Genomic DNA, 22,414 nt, shown 5'->3' with positions numbered 1-22,414 from the left:
GTGGCTGTTATCTCTCTGGACTTTAGTAAGACATTTGATAAGGTCCCTGTTGGTAGATTGATTCAGAAGATGAAGATGCATTGGATCCAGAGTCAATTGCAAGTTTGGATTCAGAACTGGCTTGTCCACAGAAGACAGAGAGCAGGCGTGAATTCAGTGTTGCAATGCATATGTGTAGAAGTCAGGAACTGAACAGCCTGCATAATGAACCATCAATGGTTTGCTATGGAGCACAAAATCAAGCTCGGCAATTTTTCTTGAGAACTCAATCTGAGGACTAGGCGAAAACTTCCAACAAATGCTTTGTCTCCCAAGAACTGAAAATTTGTTGGCAACTGAAAATATGTTCATAGTGGGCAGATTGCGAATGCTTGGGTCCTGTTCATGTGGAAAGAAAAACAATACACATTCTTTACAGGCAACTCATAATAAATGAATGCCAAGAGATTTGTCTGCAGTCAGTAGTGCTAAACACCTTCACAACAGACTTTACTCTGCCTTTATTGATTGTAATAGAACATAGCACTGAGTCCAGCAGTGGAATGGTGACATGCTGAGGAAGCCAGGTGTATTTCACATGTGATCAGATCACTGACAGAGCTGTCAACTGTTCTGACTCCACCTATCCCATTCAAATAGTTGATCTTACAGTAAATTAGCACTGGATTAATTTTATTACAGCACCTGGGCTCCAAGGTGTCTGTTTTTTGCCGTAGGTCCAATTTCTAACCAATCTGAAGTAAAATGTCCTAAACTAACTGAAAATGACTGAATTTCTTTCCCTTTATGCCAGCAAAATGCTTTTGAGACTGAGCATGATTTTTGATGCATTGTAGAATCATGCTTAAACAAATGTGATCTTGGGTGTATGATAGAATCATGTTTAAATGTTCTCATCTACTTACATAATTCAATAAAAAATGTGAAAACAAAAGAATTAGCACAATATTGTTACAAATAAAGACACAGCAAAACACATCATATGCACAGTAAAAATGACATTAACAAAGGTGATAAACAATGGAGAAGTATATATTATTATGAAATAATAACACATATCATACCCTCTTAATGATACTATAATTGTAAAAATATCCACAGAAATATCACATTTGTGATATTGCTTCTTTTCTGATGTACTTGGATATATGCAACTGCATCACAATTGATTGCTTTCAGTATAATAACTTGTGCATTTCATACAGGTTTGAATGATTTGCATTTCTATTGTATCTTTCAAATCTCTTTCAGGATGTCCCAAAGTACACACTAACAATGAATGATATTTGAGGTTGAGACTTTGGTATTAGCTAGGAAATCTGATAACATATTCATGTAGAATCAGCTTCCACAGCCTGAAAAATTTTAATATCCAGGTAACTGAGTATAAATTCACCCTAGATTACCGACTTACTGACACTAAGCATTTTTTACAGATGTCACACCAGATTTCATCCTCACTCACTTACATCAAACTTAATTTTAAAGCAGGCTACAACAAAACTTCATGTTGTACCTGTGCAACTGAGGACAACTTTATACTCTTTGCTTTCAGCAGTGCTGAGAGGAGCATAAATGTTGGCTGGGACCATGTGGGTGACTCTCTTTGCTATCGACTCTGGTCTTTTACATTCCATGAAGCCCAAAGGCTCCACTGCTTGACATTAAAACCGCAAGATATGAAATGTACAGCACTCCCTCTGTTCATTGGATTGTTCACTCTTTTAACAAAACCAATAGAAAATTCTGGGGCAGAGTATGTCAGTCTAAGAGCACTGAGAGGGTGACGGACAGAAAGTGGTCTCCTTCCACAAATAGCTGGAAGAAATTTGATGACCCATTACTTAATGCCTTTGACAGATTGTTTGGCAAAATCCACGAGTCACTGTTATTTACTGCAGACTAATATATGAAACTCTCAGGGTTATAGCACATTCATCCACTAAGGTTCGAGCAGCGCACTTCATGTGGAAAAGTATGTACATAACTATTAATGTATAATGTATTTGTGTTTTTCAAACATTATCTTTGGCAAAGTACAGAAAGTTGTTATCTCAAGAGGTGGCATGTGGTTTTTTGATAGCTATATTACATTTATTTTTCAGTTTTATTGTTGATCTTGAAAGGTTCATTTAGTGGTTTCATTTAGCAAGTAATTGTTTTGTATAACAAGTAAATGTCCTTTCTTTACAGTGGGATAATTGATGTTATTGGTAAAATACATGCTGTATAGTGTGCTTTGCTCAGACAGCGCAGAATATGAGCTTGTGTGAGAACAGTCATGAAGTGGATAACTATTGCAAGCTATATTTAAAATGCTTACCTTGTGCAAAATCTTAGATGTGTGTAGCCAAAAATGCCCAGTCAAAATTAGAAGCTTAGCTGCCATTGTTCAACTTATTTATTTTCACGAATTATACAACATAAAGAACTCTGATAGGAAACATATAAAATAATGGAGCATAGTTTCTGTCAATGGCACACACCGTGGTCCAGGTACAAATCATACCCAAAATACCTTCGCCTTTCAGAAATGATTTTATTTTTTTCCCTCTAGAAGCTGCTCAAATTCATTTGTGTATTAGCAAAGACAAATTTGGCTCTGATAGGGCAGTGTGTTACATCCATATTTTTTTTCCAGAAATTACTTTAAAAATGCTTTCTCTTAATATTAAAAATAAAAATGGCAGATTTTGATTAATAGAGTTTCTTTTTTAAATAAATACTTTAATGACAGTCTGGAACACTATCTATGAGTGACCTGATATTAACTAATTGAAAATTACCTCAAAAGTCTATTTGAACAATTTTGCCAGTTACATTATGGCATGCCACCCATTCTCTGAATCTCGTTTAAAAATTTGCTCGAGTTTCACAATTTTAGCATGATATTGTCTGTTTTAAGTGAGTGACACTAACAAAGATAGCTGAGCAGAAATTTCAAATAAGTGTTGTTAAATATAAATATGACCAAGGACAAAAATGTATATTGGTATCAGGCTATTTTGTTGTAAAAATGTATTGAAAAGCAACAGGATATTTGTGTCAGACTACTGGTAATTTCACAATGCAGTCATTGAGAGTTTCCTTCAAGATACCTACCATCTTATAGTTCATCCCTGGGTTTCAAGTGGGTTCTGCTTTTATTGGCATTCAATTTTGTCCATAAGTCAGAAAATATATAAAATATCTTGCTATTGAAAAATACGTCCACAGTATTGTAATGAGTGGTGAGGACAATTAACATGGACGGTTATTTAATGTCTTCCCTTCTGCTTACAATGGTACAGGATCAGGATGCCCCATGCTGAATGTCTGTTTTGAAGTGCTTCAAGGATCCCTACGTGTTACATAGTTTAATAGAATATCCTGCAAAGTAACAGAAACAATTGCCTGTCACCTAACAGAGCAACACCCTTTAAGTGGCTTCTCACACTTGGGAAGCCAATCCATGTTATTAAGCAACAATTTTGTTTGACTAATGTGGAGAGGTTGTATGTAAATAGTTTTTTTTTAAACTGGTTGTCAAATAAATTTATTTATATTGATAAGAGCTCATTTGTATGTATTGGCCATAAATCTGCCATTCTTAATCTAGGGAGAACCCGTATACTTTTGTTTCCAAATCTGATTAACTGTGATATGATTTCCAAAACCTGGGTCTCTGTACCTCCCTCTGCAACTGGATCCTTGTTTTCCTCACCGAGCGACCACAGTCAGTGCGGATTGGAAATAACATCACCTCCTCGCTGACAATTAACTTTGCGGCACTGTAAAGAAGCATGCTTAGCCCACTATTCTACGCTCTCTACACCCACAACTGTCTGGCTAGGCACAGCTCAAACAGCATCTATAAATTTGCCAACAACACAACTATTGTTGGCAGAATTTCAGATGGTGACAAGGAGGTGTATAGGAGCAAGATAGAGCAACTTGTTAGATTAGATTATTAGATTATGAGGACACTCAGTCCTCGTTTATTGTCATTTAGAAATGCATGCATTAAAAAATGATACATTGTTCCTCCAGAATCATCTCACATAAAAAAAAACAGGACAAACCAAGACAAAAACTAACAAAGCCACATAATTATAACATATAGTTGCAACAATGCAAAGCAATATCATAATTTGATAAAGAGCAGACCATGGGCACGGAAAAAAAAAGTCTCAAAGTCCCGATTGACTCATCATCTAACGCAGGCGGCAGAAGGGAGAAACTCTCCCTGCCATGAACCTCCAAGCGCCGACAACTTGCCAATGCATTCGAAGCACTCGACCGCAGCGGACTCTGAGTCCGTCTGAAAACTTCGGGCCTCTGACCAGCTCTTCCGATACAGCCTCTCCGAGCACCATCCTCTGCCAAGCACTTCAACCCCGCCCCGGCTGCCAAGCAACAAGCAAAGCCGAGGACTCGGGGCCTTCTCCTCCGGAGATTCCGGACCACACAGTAGGAGCAGCAGCGAAGCAGGCATTTCAGAAGTTTCCCCAGATGTTCCTCCATGCTTTCACATCTGTCTCCATCAAATCAGGATTGTGCACGGCACAAAACACAAAACATCAGTGAGATGAAGAAATTGATTGTTGACTTCAGGAAGGGGAAGTCAAGGGGAGTTAGAGCAGTCCTCATCAGGGGATCAGCAGTGGAAAAGGTGAGCAGTTTCAAGTTCCTGGGTGCCAACATCTCTGAAGATTTGTCCTGGGCCCAACATATTGATACAATTACAAAGAAAGCTTGACAGCAGCTATGTCTCATTAGGAGCTGCAGGAGACTTGGTATCTCTCCAAAGACTCTTGCAATTTTCTACCAATGTACCATGGAGATCATCCTAACTGATTGCATCACCAACTGGTTTGGTGGGACCACTGCACAAGATTGGAAAAAAATGCTGGAAGTTGTAAACTCAGCCAGCTCCATCATGAGCACTAGCCTCCCCAACATCAAGGACACCTTCAAAAGGCGATCTCTCATAAAGATGGCTTCTATCATTAAGGACTCCCATCACCCTATGTGTGCCCTCGTCTCATTGCTACCATCAACGAGGAGATATAGTACCCTGAAGACACACTCATCGCATGAGGAACAGCTTTCTCTCCTCCGCCATCAGATTTCTCAATAGTCAATGAACTTATGTACACTACCTCACTTTCTTTTTGCTCTCATTTTGCATTACTTAATTTAATTATGTATATTTCTTATTGTAATTTATAGCTTGTTTTTATTATTCTGAATTTACAATGTATTGCTGCCACAAAGCAACAAATTCACAACATATGCCAGTGATATTAAACTTGATATTGATTCTGATATTTCTGTGAACAGTACTGCACTCTTTCAGATAGCCTCGCTATTACAGCTGTGTTTTAGCAATTGTTATTACAGAATACATAGTAGCTGGCAAATACTGATCTTAAGAGTAAACTCCAGTACATGTTTAAAGTTGTGCTTCCAATGAGTGATTTACCACATTAACTATCTGGCAAATAGAGATACGAGGTGTGATTTATAAGTTTGTGGCCTTAGGTAGAAGGAGTCAATTTTAGAAAACCTAGCACATTTACTTTTCAACATAGTCCCCTCCTACATTTACACATTTAGTCCAGCGGTCGTGGAGCATACGTATCCCTTCTTTGTAGAGGTCAGCGTCTTGGACCTCCAGGTGGTCCATGGCAGGAGTGATTGATAAGTTTGTGGCCTAAGGTAGAAGGAGATGAGTTATACAGCTCTCCTTACATGCACGTGCAGTTCAACTCTTTGCGTAATTATGCAGAAAGTTTGAAGTTAGTAACTCATCTCCTTCTACCTTGGGCCACGAACTTATCAATCACCCCTGCTGTGGGCTACCGGCGGTCCAAGACGCCAACTTCTACAAACAAGGGATCCATAAGCTCCAATACCACTGGACTAAGTGTGTAAATGTAGAAGGGGACTATGTTGAAAAATAAATGTGCTAGGTTTTCTAAAATTGACGCCATCTACCTTAGGCCACGAACTTATCAATCACCCCTCGTAAGAATCTGTAATTTATCCAATAAATTAATCACAGGAAAAAAGTCACATTTGATGTGCATAATAAAGCAATAGGTAACTACTGGAAAGCTCAAATTGTAAAAAAAATGAGTATTTTGGAAATACCAAGTAGATCAGGCTACATCAATGTAAATAAATAACATTTCAGATTGAAAACCCTTCCTCCAGCTTCATTTTTATCAATGAGCAATGTGTACTCTGTCTGGGAAATTAATAAATTCTCATTTGCATCAACAAAGTTCTGGATATTAAAAAATTCAAAGGTTGGGAAAATGGTGCAGGAGTGGAACATTGCCTAGATATTATTAAATACTGGACACCGGAGAGGCTGAAAGTCCTCAACCTGTTCCAGCCTCGTGTATGCTTTTCATTTTTCAGAAAAACAAACAAATTTGTCAAATTTTTTGTGACAAAATTTCAATTTAAGAAAATATCAGTGTTTATGTGGTAATACTATAGCTCCCACAGCTTTAAACTGCTTGAGTTACCTGTGTAGAAAAGTGAATCTTCAAAGCAGATTACAGCAATAAGAACCCAATGGTGTTTGTGTTTGCTTGCTGCCATCTAGTGGATTTCATCCTTATTCTAAGAACACTACAGATTGAACTAATAACTTACTGAATTGAATTTGAATGAGTAAATATTTTATCTCGGTTCACTTGAGGACATTTGTTTACCTTATCCTAAAATACAGAGGGATAGTTTAAAACAAAATGAAATGTACAGGTTGTCAGGAGCAATGACTTTAAAGAAATTTCAGAACCTAAGTAATTGCAATTAGCATTTTATTCCCTGCAATAATACATCAAAAGATCCTATGTCGGGTAATGAAATGTATTAACAACACAGGGATACAAAGATTTTGCTTCTTGAATACTTTTGGGTGTATCTTACTGATTTTGGGCTGCTGATCATGAAAATTACCATGAAATTTTCCAATCATGTACCATTTTTTTCTAATCTCCTATATTTGTTATTTCAATCTATAATTCAAGTCAATTAAAATGTTGTCCACAATGCAAGCTGAGAAGTTTTCTATCTTGTCCAGACATGCCTGGGCATGCTTAGGCAGAGCGGATGCTGCATGGCAGGACAGGTTGCAGAAAAGATATAAAAGCATTACACACATCCTGTTCTATGCATTGTGTTTACATGTATATCAGTTTGTGATCATGTTGATATGCATGCTCTAGGCGCATAGCAGATTGTGTGTACTCATTATAATAAAGTAATTGTATTTTCAGGAGTATTTATGATTGCAAAATGTCTCCAATATTGCAACAGCCGCAATACTTTGTTATATTTGTGTCAAGCGTATGTTTAAATCTAAAGACAGAATAACTCCTCTTATTAAGAAAGCCTATGAGTTCTACTTCGGGTGTAAAATTGACAACCTAGACAAAGTCTGGGCTCCTCACATTTGTTTCATACCAATTTAGACTTCTTCCCTGCTACTCCTGGTGCTTCCAGTGACAAGCATAGTGAAAGGTTTCACCGGGACATTGCAGTCATGGAGAAACGGTATCAGGGCAACTGGAATTCATCAATTCTGGCTGATTATTGTTGGACACTAGGAGAAGCCTCAGACACAGAGTAGAAACAAAAATCATCAATAAATCATATTTAGCTTAGTTGAACTGTTGCAAAGTATCAGCACTGTTTTGCAATATAAGTTAGTTTCTTGTTTCTCCAAATTCCTACCTGAAATATGTAGTCTGAAATTATATTTGTCTTCAGCTTCAAGCAGTCTATCAAAGTCACAGAAACTTTCTGAGGAAGCAACATGTTTGAAAAACAAATTGTTTTCCGGTGCAATTTGCCCTTGGATAGATTTTATTTTTCATTTTATTTTTATTTAGAAATAGAGTGTGCAGTAGGCCTTTCCACTCCAGCAACCCCCGATTCAACCCTAATCACGGGGCAATTTACAATGACCAATTAACCTATCAACTCGTATGTCTTTGCCCTGTAGGAGGAAACTGGAGCATCCAAAGAAAAACCATGTGATCTCGGGGCAGTCACAGATTCCATACAGATGACCATAAGATGTGGGAGTAGAACTAGGCATTTGGCCCATCAAGTTTGCTCCGCTATTCAAACATGGCTGATCCTTTCTTCCCGTCCTCAATCCCACTCCCTGGCCTTCTCCCTGTAACCTTTGATGTGTGTCCAATCAAGAATCTATCAAGCTCTGCCTTAAATACACCCAATGACCTGGCCTCCACATCTGCCTGTGGTAATAAATTCCACAAGTTCACCACTCTCTGGCCAAAGAAATTCCTTTGCATCTGTTTTAAATGGACACCTCTCTATCCTGAGGCTGTGCCTTCTTGTCCTAGACTCCCCTACCATGGAAAACATCCTTTCCACATCTACTCTGTCTAGGCCTTTCAACATTCGAAAGGTTTCAATAAGATCACCCCCCCCATCCTTCTAAATTCCAGTGAGTACAGACCCAGAGCCATCAAACGTTCCTTGTATGATAATCCTTTCATTTTCGAAATCACCCTTGTGAACCTAGGAACATCGGAATTGAACTCCGAGCTCCAACACTGCAAGCTATTAGAGCATTGCACTAACTGCTATGCTACCGTTGTGGGGTGATGGGGGTCCTTAATGATAGGTATCATCTTCTTGAGGCCTTGCGTTTTGAAGCTGTCCTGGATGTTGGGGAGGCTAGTGCCCATAATGGAGCCGGCTGAGTTTACAACTTTCCGATTCTGTGCAGTGGCCCCTCCATACCAGATGGTGATGCAAACAGTTAGAATGCTCTCCAAGGTATATCTGCAGAAATTTGCTTGATTCTTTGATGATACACAGTCTCCTCAAACTCCTCATGAAATTGAAACTCCTCACTCTTTCCACTGCTGCTCAAAACCACAGGTCAAGGGAGTAAAGTTTAATTTTACAAAGAAATACCCCTGTTTGCTTTCCATACTCATATTATGTCTGTTGAAACTCATTTATTTCTCTTGTTGTTTATCTAATTTCTTCTTAAAAACTGGGACAAATTTAGAACACAGAAAGAGTAGACTTAAGCTAAGAAACATTATTGACAAAGATTTGGACTTCAAAATTTTGCGTCACTAGTTTGTGTTTTTTTCAAACCTTTTTATGCCTTCCTCTCAGTTACTTCATCTGTCTCTGTAACATCCCCTTGGAATACACTTGTCTCAAAGTCATACACCTGTCAGAGACATTTATGAAGATTCAAGTTCTTGACAGTTTTGACATCCAGCTCAGCCCAGGGATATTCCTTGTAGATTTATGAGTGCAAAGCCCTGTGTATTTCTCAACCTCACCAATCAGATCTGAACTGGCTGGGGACCTAGTCAGAGTATGAGTGAAGTGTGCATGAAAAAACACGCTCCAACAATACTTGGGCCTTTGTTCCTAGAATTTACTTATTCTGCATTATGGTTTCCAACTTCTGAGAACCACACATACTTTGGATAATCCTTTCATTTTACATACAAGTAACAGGAGAGTAACACAAGAACTTTTATCCTAAATTCTCAATGGCACTGAATATAACAGTTCAATATGACTTTTATAGTAAATGAACCAAAAGAGGCAATTTAATTATTTGTAAGTGAAATATTATAAGATTTTGAAATGTACATTTTGAAACCTTACAAGTTACAAATTCGTATTAACATAATCATCTACTGTTTCAATTTACATAGAGGGACCAAATACATAAATGACTTTGGACACTTGTTCAACTCCACCAGATGGCTACAACCTCATCTGTGTGCCAAAAGGATTCTGCAGCACCTAAACTATTTTAATACTTCAAATTGTTGGTGGCTTTTATTATACTGTACAGGCAATAAAATTGCAGTAAACCAGGATACTACTTTCAATATTAACATTTTATGACATTAGATCCAATACCTAGTGAAGTCTATGCCAGCTCACAATGCAATTCCATTTCTCACAATTCTTCCAGTAACCTAATCTCCTCACATTTCTTTCATTCTCCCCTGGTTCAACAACTCACCTGTACACTAGGCGCATTTTACACAGGCCAATTAATCTCCCAACCCACAAGTGCTTGGGACATCACAGAAAACCAGAGCACTCACAGGAAACCCATATAGACATAATAGGGACCAAGCAAGACGCACACAGACAGCAGTGGAGTTCAAAAGTGAACTTGGGCCACTAGAGCTGTGAAGCAGCAGAATTATGCAACAGGCCTCTGTCCTGCCACCGTATATCTATCTGCCAGCTGTCTCTTTATTTTTGTCTCTGATGAGTTAATAAGCTTAATTAGCTGATCAAGTACATATCTTGAAATCTTAAAGTGGATTGCATCAGAATAGTTTAGAAAGCCGCTTATATAACTCACTCCTAAAATCCATTTACAACTTGGCTCCAGCTTGCATAAAAACTGTGCTAAAAGAATGTCCAAATTCCAGTACTGGACATTTTCATTCATAAAAGTGGTTAAACAAATCATAGCACCCCAGGCTAATATGCTCACCAGTCATTATGAACTGCTGGGTTTCAGCAACCTTGAAGAAATAGTAGTTTGATTGATATGATTCAACAGGTCTTTGCTTCCTTATAGGACATTGGTGTGCACTCATCCAGAATATTGTGTTCAGTTCTGATTGACCCATTAAAGGAAGAGTGTGGAATTATTGGAGAGGGTCCGGAAGAGATCTCCAAGAATAGATCATGGTAACTGAGAGATTACATGTACAAGAATAAAGTGGAAGAAACTGAGACTTTCTTTAGGGCAGTTTAAAAGAAATCTGAAAGTAGACACAGAGCTGCACTGAGTGGATGTTGGAAGGTTGTTCCTATTTGTCTAGCAATTGAGAACTATACGCACAAGTAAAAACAATAACTATATTATGCAGCATTTAATTGGAATCTGGATTAAACTGCTTGCTGATGAGGTGAGGTAGGCTCCACAATCACTTTTAAGAGGATTAATAAATACCTGATGAGGAAATATTTGCAAGGCCCTGAGTAAGGGGTCGGGGGACCAGCAGCCAATGGAACCAATGAGCTGCTGTGGTAGATTTGATCTAGACTGAATGCCTCCTTCTGTGTTACAACCATTTTTGATTCAATGATTTGTTCTATGATTCTTCTGTAATGTAAATAGAAAACAGTTCACTAGTGATGGACTGTTCACTATTACTTCAGCATGGTCCTGGATGCATAAATGTTTGAGTGTCCGATGACCCTAACATGAAAACAGAGGCACTCTTGCAAATTATTTTCTTCAATCATTAGGCATACGGTTCCTAACATGGGCATATACTGTAAGTAATTTTGTAAATGATAATTTTTGATTTAATGCCTAAGTGTCAATCTCTGAATGTTAAAATGGATCACTGTGTTTGTACTGAAAATGTCAATATGTTGATAATTGTGCATTCAGAACAAAGATTTCCCTTTGTTCAAACATCAGTCCTTTTAGAGGTAGCTATATTCAAAGAATATTTTCTGCTAACTTTACAACTTCCATGGCAGCAGTAACAAGAAGGAAGTTATATGAATCTCATTTGGGAACAGGCCCATGAATCAAATCTCGGTTTTCAATCTTGCCCCAAGATAAGTAGGAAGTAGAGAGGACTGAGATAACCAAGAAAGTTTAAAAAGATGTTAAGCTGATTTGGTGGTCTTGCCTCTATGACAGTGATTGCAAATGAGATTGTCATTGCTCAGGTAGTGGCAAGCTCTCCCTAACTCAATCTCCCTCCAGAGGTAAGAGAATTGAAACCCCACCAATGCTCGGGGCAGTGAAGAGAGAGCGTAGTACTGTTGGAGAGGTGCTGTTCTTCAAGTATGTACTATGAGTGCATGTGCGGTTCTTCAAAAAATCAATAGTTCCATTTAATATCAGAGACAATATACAACCCGAAATTCTCACTCTCCACTGACATCCTCGAAATAGAATAAAAACCCCAAAGAATGAATGACAGAAAAAACAGAAGAACCCCAAAGTCCCACACCCCCTCGCACACACAAGCAGCAGCAAACCCTCCCCAACTTATTCTAGTATAAAGCATCTGCATTCCCACCACCCACCAATCAAACAAGAGCAAAGCCCCCAAAGAGAGACCATGAGCTACAGTATATCAAAAATTAACTGTTCACTCCAACATTTTCGACATCCCGCAGGCTCTCTCTCTCACTAACAAGGGAAAGACAGATAATGCTCCTTCCACAGCAACGGTCGCTATTTCGATGCTACAGTCAGTCTGAAACATTGCTTTTTATTTCGAGTTCCCCGACTTGAGAACTGGCAGCAAACTTTCCCTCACCATCAAGAAAGAGAGAGATCGATTGATCAATTGCTGAGTGTAGAGACCCTGACAGCTACTCTCGCTGTCTTCAATGTTTCAGCTCCCACTGCACTTTAGTTCAAGACACCAGAGAGAATTCATGTCCACAGGATCACGCAAGGCCCTGAATTTGCATGACTTCAAGGCCGACCTGGAAGTACAAAATACGGCTGATCAGTAAACTCCAAGAACAGGCACATGATGTTGTGCAGAACCATACCATCTGAATGCTGCTGTAGATCAAAGATCCCAATAGGACCTCAGCCACCCTGAAAAGGAAAATAGAGATATTAGAATAGGAGGAATTGTTTGCAATCCCAATGACCCATTTAAAATTATTCTTCAAGGTTTTATTAGAAAAAATTTCATAAAATCCAATAATGAAAATAACACTTTCGTTCAATTTAGGGTCTGAATTTTAATCTTTTGAGAAAGCTGAAAACGAGAGACAAACCATGGAGGAGAATGTTATTAATCAAGGAGTTAAAACCTCTGAATCAGGTACATCCTTTTAATTTTTCAGAGCATGCGTTCTTTTGGAGCAAAACTAAATAAGTTTGAGAAGTTTCCAAGAATCACAATGTCCCACTTGAATATTTTTAAAATGCAATTTTGGTGCAGACTTGTGTTACATTTAACCAAGGTCAACTGCAAACCACATGACTATATACTGGAGAGAATCTCCCATTTCCACGTTGTGGCTATCAGTTATCAAATGGCTGATCTAATTACTGAGTCACTGCCAACTTTTCAGTTGATTCACACAAATTGAATTTCTCTCACTGCTTGAGTGAATACGTTCAGAATTTTTTTCCTTCATGATTAAATAGAAAAACATTGTGCTTCAGGTATCTTAGATTTGTGAAGTTCTATTTCAATTGATTGTAGGCTCAATATGAATGAAGACCAATTTTAATTCATTGTCCCATCATGGCAATTAATTAGTTCTTAAATAATTCGCTGGGTGTTGATTGCACTATGATACTTATAGACCTATTGCATATGTCTTATCATTTTCAATGTGCAGAGCTATCTGCTTTTGTTCCTACGTTTATTTTGACTTATCTGAAGATGCATCCTCATTCTTTAATTCAATGCTTTTTTGGCTTTCTATCTTATTTTTTTTTCCTGGACTTCATAATGTAACATTTCTGTCACTCTCCTTGAAGGTTACAAGCCTCAAGTTTCTGGTTAGGAGGATTAGAATCAACTCTCCCCCATGATAATAGGTCTAAGCATAAGATCCAGGAGATCCACGATGTTATTTGTTCTACTGATGTACTCTAATTCCCATATGCAGTCCAAATGATTTCTGCATTTATTATCATTTCCTTTGCAGCCATATTAAAGACCACTTAGAATTCAGAACAATGTGCACAATACTGTATCAATGCTTGTGACAGGTTCCTGATCATTTGAAAGCGACCTTTCCAACAAAACTAAGAGCAAGTGATTTAAAAAATGACAAAAATCCCTCATTAAAATAAAACAACAAAGTCCTGTTTTTTTTTATATTGTTGAAATCTGTAGGTATCAAGATAAAGAAATCAACAGTTCCAGGAGTCACACTGGTTGAGTACACAGAAAATATCCCAGAAGGATGTAGTTTTCCAGATATTTTACGCCGACCAATCTCACTGACCTTGCAGGAGGGTAAGGAACAAAGAATTTGAGAGAGTTCTAAACTGTCCTTTAGAGAGAATTCTCTGTTCTAAATCTCAATCCACCTTCAACTACATTTGCAGTACTATTTTATCAGTGGTGCAATATGATTTGGAGATTATGATGACTCTCAGTTGACAGCATGAACCTGAACATCTGGGCAACAGCTCCACTACAAGAAGTGGAGTAGAAATTCCTGCTTTTATACTTGAATAAATAATGACAAGTATAAACTGGTGAGAGAATAAATCAACCAACAGCATTCTCCTGAACAACAGACAAGGAAACATAATAATATTGAAATCAAAAAAGGGTTTTGGGATTAAATGAGGACATTCCATTTCCAGTTGCAGGAGATACCCAAGGATACAGATTCAAAATAACTGAAAATAAATACAGAAGTGATATGGGGTGACTTTAAAAAAAAAATTCTTTGAGCTTACAATGATCTGCTATATCTGCAAGGTTGCTGCAACCTGATATAATCATAACTTCCAAAGTGCATTTTGACACAGAATTTAAAAGCTAAAGCATGACAAGTTAGGGGTGGAAGGTTGGGTGGGATGAATGGCTTCCTACCATGCAGTATTCTTTGCAGTCCACATTGGTGCTGGAGTAATCAAGAGATCAGTCATTATTATTCCGATTACTGACATTACATCTCCTACCAAGCAGAGAGCCCATTAAACGCTGGTACCTACAACAGTTAAACAAAAATGTACCAAAGCAGTGGAATTATACCAGATACTGTGATCTCACTTCCAACACTTTATTAGTTTCCAATTCTGCAGACTGTGGAGTGGAAATGTAAAAATGTTGACTGTGAACCAATACTCCTGCTTATCCTACCCTGTAATATAAATGTCTAACATTGAAACCAGACTACTACTGGAGTTTCCAAAAATGAGATCATTATTTGCATTCTGGAATAAAGCATTGACTTTTGTTTGTCTTTTGGAAGTAGATTAATTAGCATATGTTAATACTTCTTCTTAAGGCAAAAATGCAAATTTTAAAGCAGATGTACAAGGAAATCCAAAGCCTTCTGTGGTCTGGAGCTTCAAAGAGAAACATCTAACAAATGATAACCATTACAAGATCTACCAAGACACGGTTACAAAAGAACATATTTTGCAGGTATGACTAATACTTTAAAAGACCATAAGACATAGGAGCAAATTAGGCTATTTGGCCCATCGAGTCTTCGCAATTCCATCATGGCTGATTTATTATCCCTCTTAACCCCATTCTCCTGCCTTCTACTCATAAACTTTGACACCCTGACTCAGCAAGAGTCTATCAACCTCTGCTTTAAATATACTCATTGACTTGGCCTCCACAGATGTCTGTGGCAAAGAATTCTGCAAATTCACCATGCTTTGGCTAAAGATTTTCCTTCTCACCTCTGATATAAATGGACATTTCTCAGTTCTGAGGCCTTGCACTCTGGTCCTTGACTCACCCACTATAGGAAACATCATCTCCACATTCACTCTATTGGCCATTTCATATTCAATAAGATTTCCCCCCTTATTCTCTAAACTCCAGAAAGTACAGACCCAGAGCCATCAAACGCCCCTCATTCCTAGAATGATTCTCGTGAACTTCCTCTGGACCCTCTCCAATGCCAGCACATCTTTTCTGAGATAACTGTTCACAATAGTCTGACTAATGCCTTATAAAGCCCCGTATCTTTGCTCTTATATTCTGTCCTCTCAAATTGAATGCTAAGATTGCATTTGCCTTTCTTACCACCAATCCAACCTGCAAGTTAACCTTTAGTGAATCATGCACAAGAACTCCCAAGTCCCTTTGCACCTCTGATTTTCTCCCCACTTAGGAAGCAGTCTATGCCTTTATTCCTTCAGCATACAGTTCCCTGCACCATATTCCATCAACCACTTCTTTGCCCAATCTCACAATCTGTCTAAGTCCTTCTGCAAACTCCCTGCTTCCTCAACGCTACCCGCTCCTCCTATCTTTGTATTTGCAAAATTGGCCACAAAACCATCAACTCCATCATCAAAATTATTGACGTACAGTGTAAAAAGACTGAGCCCCAATACTGGTTCCAAATGAATAGCACTAGTCACCAGCAGCCAAACAGAATAGGCCCCCTTTATCGTACACCTGGCCTCCTGCCAGTCAGCCAATCTTCTATCCACGCTAGTGTCTTTCCATTAAGGGGTCTTATCTTGCTCAGCAGCCTCATGGGTGGCACTTTATCAAAGGCCTTCTGAAAATCCAAGTCAACGACCTCCAATGACTCTCATTTGTCTATCCTGCTTGTTAATTCCACAAGGAATTCCAACAGATCTGTCAGGTAGGATTTCCGCTTCAGGAAAGCAGGCTGACTTTGGCCTATTTTATCTTGTGCCTCCAAGTACACCGAAATCTCATCCTTAATAATGGACACCAACATCTTCCCAACCACTGAAGTCAGGCTAATGTGCCTGTAACTTCTTTCTTTCGCTCTCTCTCCTACACAGTCAATTGTCAGCTAGCCACTTGCATCACTTATTTTTATGTCATAAATGTTTCTCTGATTCCATTGTGTTTCTTTAAGTAATCCATTTTGGCATGAATAAAACTACAATATATTATCAGCTTTGTTTTTCGTAATGAATGGAATGGCTTTCTAATACATAGATAGGCTAGAATGCAGATATCACTTGCTGCTTATGATGGACATCCTGTAGAGTACTGATTTTTATTACAGTTATTTTTTTAATAAGCTATATTGCTCTTGGGGCAAAGTGCTACACATGTTGCCACTTGTAATACTTATTTTTAAAACTCTGTTAATGTAGTGACCACTCTATTTTTACTGGAGATAATGTTTTCTTCTATCTCTTCTCAGTAAAAATATCACACAAATATTTGTACATCACATGCAGACAATCCATGTTCAGTAGTTTTTTTTTGCCAGAGTTTTACTGCCCCATCTGTGAATTAACTGCAACTCAGTAGCTGAGATAATTCCTCGCTGTCTTTTTTAAAAATCAAAAATTGCTCTTCTGCTAGCCTTTCATACAATATAATAGGAAAGTATTTACTTTCCTTTCAATATAGCTGATCCTCTCTTCCTGTGTGAAGTCAGAATATACAGAACAGAATAAAAATAGTTATTTCAGTTTACCTTCCAGCTTTCTACAACTTCTTACTTTTAATCTGCCTTTGACAGGCAACAGCAAAAACAATCCTGCCAACAACCACAAGGATATACTGGTCTCCATTTTTAAAAAAAATCAGATCTGCACCTACCCAAACGTAAATCAAATGATATATGCAGGAAATGTTGGAAATACCTAGCAAGTCAGGCAGTCTATTTAGCAAGAGCAAATATTCCAAGTTGATCTTTCATCAGAATAAATTATGTTTAACCTATTTAATGTCTACTTAAAGAAATTTATTTGGCACCTCATCCAGAAGTCACTGATTCCAGAATGAGTTTAATTTGTATAAAAGTAAGTTTTTTTGTCTGTCATGAACTCATATTCATGAATTTTCTATTTTATATTTATTTTGCCATTAATACAATCTAATATTAAAAATAGTACTTTCTCTTATTGAAAAGCAGAGAGTCATTGCTATTTGGCAATACAAACTACCGTTTTATTTTTAATACTGAAAATAATATGCAAGTTACAATAGTGTGTGCAATCTGTGCAATTATCTCACATCTTGATGGGTCATAGTTAATGGGTGGAGATCTACTAACCATGCTTGCCGTAACTGGGAAACCATTTCATTATAATGCAGGAAATTATGTAACCATTTCCAAAATAAAGTAATTATTGTGTTGTTATTTAAGGTAACACAATTGACTATAGACGATGCTGGTTCCTATAAGTGTGTCTTTTCTAATGAATATGGAGAAGCCAGGTGTGTAACAAATCTGAATATTATAGAAGGTGAGAATCTATCATGCCTTTAAGGCTAGAAGTAATTAGAACTTAAAGTACATGTAAGCAATTGCCAATACATCATTCTGATCACTAATCCCAGTATTATTACTATTTGGAGTTTTCTCCAGCACAAAAAGAGGAAAAGAATAAGAAACAATTGCATGATTAAAATTATATCACAAATGACGAACCCTTTACATTTACCTGTGATCTTTTAATAAGGATGTTTGTTGTTTTTACCTAGCACTGGCATTCACCTTTGAGACTGGCATAACTGCCCTCTGAAGTGACCTAATTGTATGATATATATGCAATGAATAATAGTGGATTTTCAAAGGTGAATGTAAACAGAAATATCAGGATACAGGAATGTATCAGAGCAAAGAAACATGATAATAACACCATTTCCAGAACTAATTCAATTACTCCTGAACAGCAAAACTGGAAGGGAATCATTTACAAGCCTGCATCCAATACAGAACGACATAAAAGTTTAAAAATTCCAAGTTTTGCTGGAATCATCAAGGGTTGCTTGCAGTTATGATAATTGTTTGTCTTCCATATCCAACGATGGCAGTTAGCTTTGTGGAGCTTTTCTTTAGATGATGTGAAGTGCACAAGGATACCTGTCCATTCTGGGGCAGCTCATCACCTTTGGACATTGCAATTGAAACATAGGTGATCGAGGCTAGAATATAATTAATTTGTATTTTCAAACATGAAAAGTAGAAAAGATGTAGACTATTCAGCCTCTTGTGCCTTCTGCACCATTCAATAGGATCTTGGCTTATCTTTTACCACAGTACCAAATTCTTGTGCTAAAATCATATATTTTTGTTTTCCTCCAATGCCATTTTTGTATATTAATTCATGCATTTATCTTCTCTGTTCACTTAAATATAAATCAGTTGGCTTCAAAAAGAAAATGAAAAGACCTGGAGCAACAAGAGGTGAGTAGGCAGTTTAAGTGGTTCGGCATGGTCTAGATGGGCCGAAGGGCCTGTTTCTGTGCAGTACTTCTCTATGACTCTGTGACTCAAAGATACTTTTTAAAAAATTGAGGCATTGTGTTATATTTTACAAAGTAACATTATTGTCTAGAATGGCAACAAGACAAACTGAAAAGAAATTTCAAAGAGGAAAGCTTGCAATTATATAAAACTATATGAACAGATGACAAAAGGTCATCTTCCATTTTTTCAATTCCAGTAAGTATCAGTCAGTGAATATAGAGTAATACAGGAAGAGGTTTATACTTTCTTATCAGGTGAAGAAAACTTTATGTTAGTAACATTGTAACTTAGAGGCGGTATGTCATTATTAACTCTTCGTATTTGAAAGTAATGATTCATATGTTATCCCCTAGAAGTAGCATAAAACTTTATGGGCATGTGGCCAAGTGGTTAAGGCATTTGACTAGCAACCTGAAGGTCGTGAGTTCGAGCCCCAGCCGAGGCAACACGTTGTGTCTTTGAGCAAGGCACTTAATCACACATTACTCTGTGACGACACCGGTGCCAAGCTGTATGGGTCCTAGTGCCCTTCCCTTGGACAACATCAGTGGCGTGGAGAGGGGAGACTTGCAGCATGGGCAACTGCTGGTCTTCCATACAAACTTGCCCAGGCCTGCACCCTGGAGAGTGAAGACTTTCCAGGCGCAGATCCATAGTCTTGCAAGACTAACGGATGCCTTTATTTATTTATTTAGCATAAAACATGCCATATAGCACTCTGACTCTAACTCTGAAATTCACCATAACATTTTGGAAACAAAATAAAATGTTCTGCCTTAAATATAAACATGTTAATAATTTAATCCTGGTTTTAATACATTGTGATCTTGCTCTTCTATTTCCTAAAGAGAATTTGCCAGATCCAACAGCTTTTCGGAAGATGCTGAAAAAATGGTAATTACTTATAGAATGTGCAATTCATACATTTTATCTTAAAACATGTGGTTAATCATGTTAGGAGACCAATTCGAGTTTGCACAGTGAGAGAAAACATAACTGAATGAAATTGCAACCTGCACTGAAAAATATGATAGATATTCTACACAGATTCTGAGATTGTAATTTATCCATCCAGTCAATATAAAGGACTGGAAGAGCCTAACAATGTTTCTGTGGAGAAGCATGCATTAGCTGCTTCTGGACTTCTGCACCTACTCAATGCAAGTGGGGAATACCCACTTCAACTGATTTTCAACCATATGCAGCAGAGCTTTTTTATTGCAATGGTACCATGGAATCCCTAGGCTGAATTATTAAATAAGCAGTTTTTGTGCATATCTGACAGAAAATGCATTCGCAAAGAACTCAACGAGCAGTAGTCTCTCAGCTTCTTCGCTAATTAAATGCATGCATTTTATGGCCTTTCACCATGATATACATAATTAAATCATTGAAGAATTCCATCTTCCATTGACATTTTGCAGTGCCCAACCTGTAAAGAAACAGGATAATGTTCCGGATGAAAAGGTCTGGGAACTCCTCATGAATGCTGACAAGAAAGATTATGAAAGGATCTGCCTGCAGTATGGTATCACTGACTTTCGCGGCATGTTGAAAAAGCTGAAGCAGATGAAAATCGAAAGAGAGGAAAAGCGAGCTGCGGTAACGTACCTCCTAAAGGGCTGATTGCTGTGTCTATATCATGCTTAACTCTAAATGTGATAGTATTAGAAAAAGTTCTGAAGCTCAGCAAAATGTGTCATGACAGATTAAGCTTAATGATGGGTTAATGTCCTAAAATTATGGTTACAGAAAATGCAAGAAATGGTTATGAAGCTGAGGGTTGGATTGTGCATGTAAAGGACACACTCCCTAAAAATAGGTACACAGATTATGCTGTATGTTTAATCAGTGTCCTTTGCTTCCACTGCAAATGGCACACTGAATTAGTGCTGGTTGATAATCTGTACAATTAATATGTGCAGTCCATCCTAGCTATGACATTAAGGGCTGGAAGCCTTAGTAATGGGGCAAGATGATGAGAGGCTGACACCACTTAAAGCTAACCTGCACTGCTGAAAAGCAGCCTAAAGGGAAGTGCTCTGCAGCAGATATGACTAGGCATTCATTCCAATCAGGATATGCTTAAAAAATTATGACCTCTGGGACAACACATTTAGAAAGGGTTTGATGCAAGAATTAAGATATGATCTGTCAGCACTGAGTAAAGAGGCCCTCTAGCAATCTCCCTGAATACAATGAGAGTAGATAGATTTGTCAGTTAATCCCAGAATTCAAGACTGGAGGACCTAGGTACAATGCTGCAAAAAAAAACTGATCATACACATACTCAAGATTAGTGAATCCAGCTGGATAAATACCATATTATACCAGGTGTACCATCAACCTAGGAAATGGTTGATTACATAATGTACTGATCATTACTGCCAAAGCTTGCACTTCTTCTCACCCTGTAATCCTGTGCCATCACATATTCATAGCTCGCACATTGATAGATATTCATTCATGGAAGTCAAATCTGCAAAACTTCATCCTTTCATGGTGGTAGAAGCAGAAGCAGCAGGAAATAACTGGAAGGATGAAGGATGGCTACATTACCTTACCTAAGTGGAGAACACCCTGCTCATTATCACCAGAAAGCTTGATCTGAGCAGTTAGTGTAACGCTATTACAGCACCAGTGATTACCAACTGGGTTGTGCTCCCACCACTGTCTGTATGGAATTTGTACATTTTCCCCAATGATTAAATGGGTTTTCTTCCAATGCTCTGGTTTCTTCACACATTCTAAAGATGTATTGTTAGAGTTAGTGAGTTGTGGGCGTGTTCTGTTGGCACCAGTAGCACAGTGACGCTTGTAAACTCGATTTAATTTAATACAACACAACATATTTCACTATTTGTTTTGATGTACATGTGACAAATAAAGTTAATCTTCAAGATGAAGAAATCCATCTATATTCTGAATAACTAAGCACAGCCCCTCATCATTAACAAGCTGCAGATAGGTCTTTATTGCAAGACAATTAGATTACAAGAGAAAGAATATGTTATTGCAATTAGAAAATGCTTTGGTGAGACTACGTCAGGAGAACCATCCGTGGTTTCGGATTCCTTTCATAAGAAGGAATTTACTTGTTAAAGTGGGTGTTCAACAAAGACTCCCATATTGGTTCCTGAGAAAACAAATCTGTACATAAAGAGGGATTAATTAAGCTATGTTTTTTATTCTCTAGATTTTAGAAGACTGAGAAGTAATTCCATTGAAGCATACAAAATATTTAGAGAGCTTGACAAGGTACAAAGGGGAAGATATTTCCTAGGGCCGAGAACTTTGGAACTAGGGATTATAGTCTCAAAGCAATGGGCAGGCCAATTGGGATAGTGTAAGATAACGTACATTGGTAAAAGCATTCAAGAGGCAGGCTATTACTTCAGTGGAGAGAGATTGTAAATAAATCGGGGAGTAGAGTGATATAAATGTTCTTGTAAGTGAAACACAAATAGTTGGAATGAAGATGCACTAGGTAGTT

At 37.8% G+C, this 22,414-nt stretch overlaps 1 protein-coding gene across 1 annotated transcript in view; it reads left to right on the top strand.

Annotated features, from left to right (window-relative positions):
- Positions 1–12,793: 12,793 nt before the first annotated feature.
- Positions 12,794–22,414, top strand: part of LOC140209393 (uncharacterized) — a 77,753-nt gene continuing 68,132 nt past the window's right edge. The window contains exons 1-7 of the mRNA XM_072277645.1: positions 12,794–12,839; positions 13,869–13,991; positions 14,998–15,137; positions 17,815–17,914; positions 18,817–18,858; positions 19,770–19,815; positions 20,346–20,523. Of these exons, the coding sequence (XP_072133746.1) occupies positions 12,794–12,839; positions 13,869–13,991; positions 14,998–15,137; positions 17,815–17,914; positions 18,817–18,858; positions 19,770–19,815; positions 20,346–20,523 (675 nt within the window). The remainder of the gene's footprint in view (positions 12,840–13,868; positions 13,992–14,997; positions 15,138–17,814; positions 17,915–18,816; positions 18,859–19,769; positions 19,816–20,345; positions 20,524–22,414) is intronic.

The sequence above is a fragment of the Mobula birostris genome, chromosome 14 (genome assembly GCF_030028105.1).
Source record: "Mobula birostris isolate sMobBir1 chromosome 14, sMobBir1.hap1, whole genome shotgun sequence".
In the NCBI taxonomy this organism is placed as follows: Eukaryota; Metazoa; Chordata; class Chondrichthyes; order Myliobatiformes; family Myliobatidae; genus Mobula; species Mobula birostris.
This window is presented reverse-complemented; position numbering and strand designations above follow the sequence as displayed.